We start from the raw sequence: 10,308 nt of genomic DNA, 5'->3' as shown, positions 1-10,308 counted from the left end.
TTAACAATTTGTTTAGTCCATAGTGCCATCATATTGGACATCTAATGCTTTGACACATGGAAAACAGGCGAAAAGGTTAATAGCAAACATTGTCTTTTAATTAGATTCTCCCACGCAATATTGCTGTTCCTTACTGCAAGCTTTCGGAGAAATTGGGAATGCCTCCTATTCTGATTTATGCTGACTGTGTCTTGGCAAACTGGAAGAAAAAGGATCCCAATGGGTATGTAAACAGCAATATGATAGGAATTAAATGAATGTATGCTGTTTAAATCCAAAGAGTTAGTCATTGGTTTGATTTTGTGGTTTTTTTTGTTTTTGTTTTTCTTTAAAGATTTATTTATTTTTATACAAGAACCAGGGTACAGGCTAGATGTGCGGGAGGGTGAGAGGATTCACCAGGAGACAGAGCGGGAACAGAACAGCAGACTGACGAAACACTGCTGAGGGGAGCAGCAGGTGAGACAGGAGAGGTCTGCTTCGCGATGTGGGATTCTCGCTGGCCAGCCGGGATCGAACCCGCATTGCAGAGGCCGTGAACAGCTTCACAGCACAGCACTCAATCGCCTGTGCCACCAGGGAGGCCCCTTGTTTGATTTTTGGAAGCACACCTTTCTTCTCTGTTGTTCTTTGTTATAAGGGTATTATTTCTTTACCTCATGTATCTATAACTACAAAAGTATTTTTCGTGTAAGAGAGGTGTACAATTAAATGCAAGGAAATGCACAAAACTTAATTGTTCAGTCTGATGAATTTTACTGTCATATATACACGTTAACTCCAAGCAACATACAGAATATTTCTACCACACAAAAAAATTGCTTTGTGCCTCTTCTCATTCAGTTCCCTCCCTACCTGCCCAGGCAAATATATTCTGGTTTGTCTTATTAAAATGAGGTATTTCAGTTATTGGATTTCATATTAATGAAATTGTAGATTATGTAGTCATCTGGCTTCTCTGATTAACATGTTTTGGAAATCTATGATTTTAATATTTAAGCGTCTAATTGAGTTTAATTTGACTCATCTTCAGTAGTAGGGATCTGAACTGGCTTTTAGTTCAGAATCTAGTCCACTCTTAAACATTTAGCAATGGATTCTGATGCAATAAATGGATAAGAGAATTGCCGTGCCATGGGGCTCTGGGTATGTGTCTGCAGAGGAGTCTAATAGACATGGTAATACAGCAAAATGAAAGTATTTTATTTATTAGTAGTGATAGTAATTATTAGTAACAACTAGTTCCATTATGCATGTGTCCCTTGTATTTTTAATCTTTATTTCACGTAAGATGTCCTAAATTGTTAGTGATGCTTGCTTGATAAATTAAAAAAAAACATAGTCTATTTATTTTCAATATCTTGCCTTAGATAGATCAGTAGAATTCAAAGCAATCTAAGTAATATTATAACTATTTGATTTTTAACTTAGTTTTCTTCTCTCTTTCATTGTTTGATTGCTTCGTTGTTGTTTCCTAAGACCAATGACTTACGAGTAAGTATTTCATCTATTTTGATCTTTGTTTTATTCTAAGAAGTATTTGCTATTCAAAGTGAATGTGGGCTTTTCAGTATCATCTAAATGCATTTTTAAATGATCTATTGAATTCAGGCATAAAGCAATTTAAACTCTTTAAAGAGCACATAAACCCAGTCCTTAATTACACCTATCATTGTGACATGACTGTGGCTCCTTAAAGTTATAGCTAATCTCACAAAAAATGTACTTGCATATATGTAAGTATAATTAATATACATAAACACAAATGCATATACATGTATGTATTTATGACTTAATCAACTCAGTGGTGAAAACATAAATCTGTTCTTTTTGACCTTATTATTCTTGGGTTATATTTTAAACAGAGTATAAACAGTTGGGGAACAAAGGTAAATATCATAGCTATAAATTTTCCCTGGTGAAGTTTACAGAGGAGGAGGAAAGAAATATATAAAATTATGTGAGTCACTGTATGATTTAGAGGAGGGGTAAGAAGATAAGGTAACTGGTGCTCTAACCAAAGAAAAGGGACAGAGGAAGGAAGTCTTGCAGCATGCGATTTAACCTGAGTCCTGAAGAATGAGTAGGAATTAGCTAGAAGGAAAATAAAAGAGTATACATAGTGAGGAAGCAACAAGTAAAAAAGACCTTGAAATGACAAAAGTTTTGGTGTCTTCAGTTCTCTAAGGAAGCTGGTCAATCATGAGTGATGAAAGTAACAGTATGGAAAAGGGATGGAGAAATAAACTTAACCAAAGGTTATTTAGGACATTTCACTAAGAAAGGGTTTTAAACAGTTTCTTAAAATAAGTGGAAGATTATTAAATGGAAACATTATATCCCACTTTACAGTTAAGATCATTGAAGCAGAAACAGTTAAATATCTTGCTCAAATATCTTCATACAGCAAATAAGCTGCAGTTTTCTGACTTTAGAGACCATGAATTCAGTAACCATGAAACTCATATTCTGATATTGTGACTGTGTTTACATCAATGCAAAGCTTCAATTTTTAAAAAATTAGATTTAATCATTCATTTGAACTTTCCAGAGAATTCCGATATGAGGCATATATAAATCCCTGAAATTGATTCAAGTTCACGGATAAAAATATGTATATGAATGCATTTACTTTTTTTTCAAAGATTATTTATTTATTTTTGCATAGTACTGGGTTGCAGGCCAGAGATGTGGGGGGTGAGAGGATTCACCAGAGACAGAATGGGGAATAGAACAGGCAGATTGACTGAAATACACTGCTGAGGGGAGCAGCAGGTAAAACAAGAGAGATCCGCCGTAACAGAGGTAGCTCCCTGCCTGGAGATGAATTCAGGCTGTCAAAGTGGGCCTTCGCGGTGGTAGAACTGAGACTTAACCTCTAGGCCACCAGAGAGGCCAATGAATGCATTTGTTCAGCAAACAACTTTACTTTACAAATATCTGTAAAAATTTCTATATGTGTATGAAAAAATGAGATAATGGAAGCAGTAATAGTCTAAGTTCTGGAACGGAATTCTAGAACCAAGTTCTACAATGGAATTTTAGGTCCCAACTTAATCTACTACTAATTATATGGTATTAGACAACTGATGCGTCCATATGTGTCCCTTGCATATTTTTTTTTTTAAAGAGGCGTGTATTTTTTTATTTATTTGTTTGTTTATTTATACATGCACTGGGTACAGGCAGAGGCGCGGGAGGGTGAGAGAATTCACCAGAGCCAGTGTGGGGAGCAGAGCAGGCAGAAGGACCTAAGTACACTGCTGAGGGGAGCAGCGGGCGGCAGGAGAGGTCTGTGCGCCATGTGGGACCCTCCTCCGGTGGCCAGGGAGCAGCCGGGGATCGAACCGACGCCGCAGGGGCCGCGGGCAGCTTCGCAACCCAGCGCTCAACCGCTGCGCCACCGGGAGGCCCGTCCCTTGCATATTTAATCTTTATTTCACTTAAAATGCCCTAAAGTGTTGTGATGCCTACTTAAGAAATTTTAAAAATAACATAGTTTTTCGATATCTTCAATATCTTGCTAATATCAATATCCCTAATGACTTAATGGTGGTAGTTTACTTGTCCCACAAAATGATTTTGAAAATAAACAGGATTAAAAATGCTTGGGAGGGCCTGCCCTGGTGGCGCAGGTGGTTGAGCGCAGCGCTGTGAAGCTGTCCGCATCCTCTGCAGCTGGTTCGATCCCTGCAGGCCAGCGAGGTTCCCACACAGCGAAGCAGACCTCTCCTGTCTCACCCGCTGCACCCCTCAGCAGCGTCTTTCGTCCATCTGCCTGTTCTGTTCCCCACTCTGACTCCAGTGAATCCTGTCATCCTCCCACGGATCTGGCCTGTACCCTGGTTCTTGTATAAATAAATAAATAAATCTTTAAAAAAAATTCTTGGGGGCTCCCTGGTGGCATGGGGGGTTAGGGTGCAGCCTATAGGGCTTTCCACAGCCACTGCAGCATGAGTTCAATCCCTGACCGTCCAGGGAGCAACCCACATGGCGCAGCAGACCTCTCCTGACTTACTCACTGCACCCCTCAGCGGTGTATTTCAGTCCATCTTCCTGTTCTGTTTCCCACTCTGTCTCTGGTGAGTCCTCTCACCACCAAGCCCCCCACATACACCTCTGCCCTTTACCCCAGTTCTTGTATGCATAAATAAATAAATCTTTTTTTAAAATGCTGGAAAACCAGAAAGTACTCAACAAATATGCCAATATTTTGGCTACATTCCTGACTTCATTTTCTGATTTTCTTAGGAATATGGACATTCTGTTCTCGTTTCCTGGTGGGGATTGCAGTAAAGGATTCTTCTTGGTTTCCCTCTTGGTGGAAATAGCAGCTGTTCCTGCAATCAAAGTATGTCTATTGATAGTGTAAAATCTGTCTCTTGTTTCATGTAAGCAGAGCAATCATTTAATAACTAACTGTTATATTAAGCAAGGAAAAAAAGTTATCCTGACTATATACAGCACTGATTTAATTAGATGTAGTGGGTCATTTGCTAAAAATAAATATTTTATTTATTTTTGTGTATCACCTAAAATATAAAATGTTGGAGCCATATATTTAGAACCTAATGTGAAATCTCAATAAAAGAGAAATATGTTCAATATACTTTATTATTATATCACATAATGAGATATATAGTGGTTCTGACCATTAGAAATATAAATACATAAAACTATATAAACATACGTAAATAAATAAAACAAATCCAAGTTTGATTAAATATCAGGCAATTAGTCAAACAATTAGAGATTACTCATAGATGGAAAGACTAAATTTAGTTCAGGCATTAAGACTTAGGAGAACTTTATTTTATGACAATGCTAAGTGAGAGGAAATCTTGTGTTTTTTTTTTTTTTAAGGTAATTCCCACTATATACCATGCACTGCAACAGGAGGACTGTGAAACTTTACAAAAGGCTCTATGTGATGTAGCTTCTTGTCTGGACAAAGCCCTTGAAACGTTTAAGCAAATTCATGGCAAGTATTGTTAGCCACGTGGTATTATAGGCAGACCATCAAATGCTTCTGATTATGTAAGGTGTGGATTTGTTTACAAGAGAGAAGCATATAATATTATTACATTTATCACTGAATCATGCTTTCCACAAGGTAAGATCATTTTATCCATTTTATAAATATGAGAACCTAAATTTGCATAAGATAAGATAAATGACCTACAGTTACATAGGTGGTACACAGAGATGTCAGAATTCCAAACTAGTTATTTAACTCTAAGAAATGTCCTTGGTTCCCACTAGAAATCACGGAGAAACTTGCCAACTGTGTAAATTGTTTTGAGTCCTTGAAAAACATAGTTTTTGTTAGATACACATATAAATTCTTCTTTCACAAGTTAACTAAGAAACATCATACAAAAGCCATTGAGCTCAGAAGTTATAGCAAACTTAACAGCTAGAAAACAACAATAACCAAAAAAGGAAATAATAAGGGTTTGCAAAAGTAAATTTGTCCTACTGAACAACCTAAATAGGGTATGTGACTTTCATGCTGGGCTTTGAGTCACTGCTGACTTGTCCTTGGCAAGAAGATTGACTTTCAAATAAAGACATTATTAACAAGCTTTGGGAAACAAATCCCAGGGATGTGATTTATAATGCTACTGGGTTTTCTCTTTCTGTTTTCATTTTTGTTTGGGCTTGCTTCTTTATGTAAGTTGTTTTTGTTATATCAATAAGCACATGATGTAGACTTAAAGAAATGATGATGACTTAATTAACCTGCTGACAATAAGTGGCATGTGGACACAGATTCTTCAACCCAAGCTGTTAGCTCTAAGGTAGACCCTATTTGGTGGACACAGTAGTTGAGTGGAGTTCCTCTGGGAGAGGGCAGGAGAGTTAATGCTTTTCCATTCTTGCACAGATTGACCTAATGTTCTTCCTGCAGCCTATGCTAAAATTCACCATCAGTTGTTTAAAGTATTTTGTTTCCACCTTCTAGCTATGATGCTGCTTAATAAAATCCATCTCATCTTTTTACAGTACATGTGGACCCAAATGACTTTTTCAATGTTCTTCGTATATACTTGGCTGGGTATGTAATATCTGCCTTGAATTCATTTTCTTTCAGACAATTAATTTAAGGAACACATCAAATTCCCTCCAAGTTCCCCACTATCCATCAGGTTTAGAAACAAATTATATCCTTAATACACTAGACTAAAATACACTATGTATTTAGTGCTAATCATTTTTAAAGAGAGTGGAATGATCTTTGCTAAGGTTTCATTCATAGAACACATATGCCAACTTTGCTCAGAACCATTTTATTTATTGTTTTCATGCATAAAAATTAGTGGAAAGGGTGGTATGGAAGAAGAGCAATAAAAAAAATAACAAAAAAAATGTCTATTTCATGTTACCTTACATTCATTCTTATTGGTAAGAATTTATATCTGAAATTTGACTGTTAATCCCAATAATGATTATTCATTCCTTTCTGACCTAGTTGGAAAGGCAACTCCCAGATGCCAGAGGGTCTGCTGTATGAGGGAGTCTGGGACACCCCTCAGGCATATGCAGGCGGCAGTGCAGCCCAAAGCAGCCTCTTTCAGTGCTTTGATGTTCTTCTGGGCATTCAGCATCAAGATGGAGGTGAGTGGAAATGACAATCATCATCACCTGTGTTAATACAATAGCATTTTAATTTCTAAAAAGTACCTTCACCTCAATACCTCCCTTTATCTTATCTCATGCTTAGGAGAATAATTAGAGACTTGATTATGTTGCCATCATCCCATTTTACAGATAAAGAAACAAAAACTTAAGGAGATTAAGTGACTGTTAACCAGCTAGAAAACACTGAAGCCAAAACTCAAAGTTTGTCACCCTCGTGATCTGGGCATATGAGTGTGTACATAAGACCTGACTGAAGCCAATATCACATGTTCTGAAATATACGATCAGATTCAGAAAAAAATCACCTGCAAATGAGATAGGACTATGAGCTGAAGTTGGGAAGGTAGAGCCCTTAATGATGATGAGAGACTTGATATTGTTCTGGTTAAGCCATCCTGCTGCCCCAGCGGCCCAGGGTCAGTGCTGGCACCAAGGCTTAAAGCCTAACCACTGTCATTGGCTCCTTCAAAAGGTTTAGAGGGGCCAGAGGAAGAAACTTCTTTTTACTTTTCTGTTTTCTTAAACTTATATATTGCACAGTCAAAGGCGGGAACTTCTAGCTGGATGAAAATATGCTTGCTTCATAGTTGTCACTTATTTAAAAATATCTTAAACTCTTTTTGACTCAGTGTCCTGATTTGTTAAGTATAGATTATATTATATACTCTGTCTGTATAATTAGATTCCTAGAAGGACAAATACAGTAGGAAAATAAGAAATGAGGCAAAAAAAAAAATTTACTACAAAAGAGTCACTCATCTGGCTTTCAAAAGTAATTGTATTTTAAAATTCTCTTTACTAACAATAAGACTAATAGCCTTCTAATAGGATAGTTGTGAACTCATGGCCTCATGTTATATTGTTATGTATGCTATGTAGACCTGTTACTGCCCACTCACTATGCCCTCACTCTGCCCTTCTCCTCTGGACTGGGGAGATGCTTGGCCTCTCTATTAACTCATCTTTCTCATGTTCTTTTAGAATCTTCTAAATTCCTCCAGGACATGAGAACATACATGCCACCAGCTCACAGGAACTTTCTTCGATCATTAGAGTCAGAGCCCTCAGTTCGTGAATTTATCAAGTCAAAAAATGATGCTAACCTTAAGGACTGTTATAATAAGTGTGTGAGTGCCATGGTTGCCTTAAGAAACTACCATTTGGCTATAGTGTGTAAGTACATCGTGACCCCTGCACGCCAGCAGTCTCAGAAAAACCAAACAGCAGAAGAGTCAGAAGCAGCAGAAAATAGGGGCACTGGAGGCACCAATATCATGGATTTCCTAAAGACTGTTAAAAACAGAACTCAGCATTTCCTATTGTAGTGATATTAATGCAAACCAAACAAGGGCACAGCAAGAGATTTAGAAGTCCTTTGATCCAGCTATAATTAAATGCTTTTCTGTGTGATACCTATTCCACACTGCAATCCTTCAAAATCTCAGATATACTCCTATATGTTCTCTACAGCAATAAGAAGTCTTTCAAATTTCCTATTCGATTGTATGTTTTCTTGCTACATAATAAACTGAGGATCTCAGGCACACCGCATTTTTTGGTATTTTTTTTATTTAGTTAAAATTGGTTTAAACACTGTATACAATTCAGAGGTATTGCATCACCCTCTTCAGATGTGTGTTACACAGCACACCACCACAAAGACACCCCTCGTCTCCACCACAGTCCACTGGTCCACACCTTTCTCCTTCCCTTGTTGCTCTCAATTCTACCATCAGATTTCTAGGTTTTTGTTTTGTTTTGTCTGTTCCTTTATTTTGTTTTTCCTATATGCCACATATGGATGAAATCCTGTATTTGCCTTTTCTTCTTATTTCACTTAGCCTAATCCCCTCCAGTTCCATCCATGTTGTCACAAATGACAAGATTTCATCTTTTTTTTTATAGCTGAATGGTTTTGCATTATGTATTTGTATCATATTTTCTTAATCAGCTCATCTGCCCTTGAGTACTTAGGTTGACTCTATACCTTAGTACTTAAGTTGACTCTATACCTTAGCTACTATAAATAGTACTGAAATGAACATAATGCTGCATATATAACTTCAGTTTTCATAATTCTTTGGGTAGATATCTAGAAGTGGAATTGCTAGAACACATGTGTAAGGGCAGGACTGGATACAGTGCAGGTTTTCTGATCCCATGCAGACCGGGTAAAGGAGGAGTCAGAGTCCTCAGTGGTTTTGCAGGTCTTTTATTTGGGGTTCACCAGGCATATGGCAGGCAGGGGTGCTGGCTGGGGGACTGGGAGGCTGGCAGGCCTCCCAGCCCCCAGCAAGTCTTCACTCTATCTGGGCTCTCTGGCGTTCTCTGCTTCTGCTTCGGCTTCTCCTTCAGGTTCTGCTGCTGCTGGCTGGGGCTGCTAGCGTCCCCCCGTGACGCCGCCCTTAAAAAGCACAGTCTTAGCTCAGCTGAATCCCATCTACCTATGCCCACACCCTATTCCAGGTGCCCGCCATCAGGCATGCATTCAGGACAAGGATCCATCATCTATCCTGATGGCGGAAGGGCAGAAAAGCCTGACATTTTCTTTACCCTACAGTCCACCCCCTCAGGGTTTTCTGCCATATAGTCTATACATATATATACAATTTTCTAAGCAAACAAACAATGCAGCCATGGCCCACAAAAGCAAATACATTAAATAACAAAATACAACATAACAAAATATAACAGAACACAAATAAGTCCAGGCAGGGCACCAACCAAGTGCAAAAGACAATTATTGGTACCAGCAGATGAGCCACCAAATCTGCTGCCGAAGGCACTGCTCATACGAGGGAGGGGAAATCACACACGGCATCTGCTATAACACACCAGGAGCCGTCAGGCTTCCTGGCCTTCTCTGGCTGTAGTCTCTGCTACAAGGCACACACAGCATCCACCCCCAGGATGCACTAGCTCTGGGATTGGCAATTTTATTTTGTTGGGGGTAATCGCCAACCCTCAGGGTTTCTGTCTGCAGTCGCTCCAACACTCGGCCTTCATGGCCACCCATGCGACTCACAGACCCCTGCTCTCAAGCCAACCCACTGCACAAGCACATGGGTTGGGGATCCAAACTTTGCATTTGGCTTGGGCTCCACCCCAAGCCACATTCCCCACCCGTCCCCCAAGGACGGGCTCCTCAGCTCCTCACCCTCACTCAAGAATGAGCAGGGCATCACCCACAGGTGATTTTATGAGACTCACAGTTCTTCAGCATACCCAGGCTGCTTAACAGCCGCTCAGGGCTTCTCAACTTATCATCAGTACCAGCTTTTGCTTTTTTAGTTGGCTTTTTTCCTCCACCTGGCCACTGGGCATACACAGGCTGCTTTTGGCCATCTAGGCCCACTGGCCACCCCCAGATTTTCAAAAAATAAACATAACCTGCTAAGGTCCTCCGCCTTCTGGCAGGATTGTCAGTCCAAAATCATCAGTTCATCAGTCTATCAGTCCATTGGCCTTTCCCTGCTTCAGCAATGGCCTGCTGCCTCAGGGGTCATTGGCTGGTCCTTTCCGGTGTCGTTGGCTGGTCCTATCCGGTGTCGTTGGCTGGTCCTTTCCGGTGTCGTTGGCTGGTCCTTTCGGGCGTCTCCTTCACGCCAGGTCTCATCCTGTAGCTCGTGGACGTATCCATCTTCTGTACCGCCATGGCGCCTCCAG

General features: G+C 39.6%; 1 protein-coding gene across 1 annotated transcript; it reads left to right on the top strand.

Moving 5' to 3' along the window:
• Window positions 1–1,485: 1,485 nt before the first annotated feature.
• LOC119256541 (indoleamine 2,3-dioxygenase 1-like) lies at window positions 1,486–8,179 on the top strand. Its single transcript, XM_037524350.2, has 6 exons — window positions 1,486–1,494; window positions 4,252–4,351; window positions 4,864–4,981; window positions 6,007–6,058; window positions 6,473–6,618; window positions 7,624–8,179. The coding sequence occupies exons 2-6, from the start codon at window positions 4,256–4,258 to the stop codon at window positions 7,965–7,967; spliced, it is 756 nt and encodes a 251-aa protein (XP_037380247.2). The 5' UTR covers window positions 1,486–1,494; window positions 4,252–4,255; the 3' UTR covers window positions 7,968–8,179.
• The last annotated feature ends 2,129 nt before the right edge of the window (window positions 8,180–10,308 follow it).

This window comes from Talpa occidentalis, unplaced genomic scaffold (assembly GCF_014898055.3).
Source record: "Talpa occidentalis isolate TD23 unplaced genomic scaffold, MPIMG_talOcc4v2.1 talOcc4.306, whole genome shotgun sequence".
Classification (NCBI taxonomy): domain Eukaryota; kingdom Metazoa; phylum Chordata; class Mammalia; order Eulipotyphla; family Talpidae; genus Talpa; species Talpa occidentalis.
Note: the sequence above shows the minus strand (reverse complement) of the source record. Positions and strands in the feature narration are given on the sequence as shown.

What these genes read in the sequence shown, in the direction of transcription:
- LOC119256541 (XM_037524350.2), top strand. Translation starts at nt 4,256, where the DNA reads ATGGACATTCTGTTCTCGTTTCCTGGTGGGGATTGCAGTAAAGGATTC. An exon ending in AACGTTTAAGCAAATTCATG is followed by an intron (nt 4,982 to 6,006) that starts GCAAGTATTGTT and finishes ATCTTTTTACAG; the next exon opens with TACATGTGGACCCAAATGAC. An exon ending in CATTCAGCATCAAGATGGAG is followed by an intron (nt 6,619 to 7,623) that starts GTGAGTGGAAAT and finishes ATGTTCTTTTAG; the next exon opens with AATCTTCTAAATTCCTCCAG.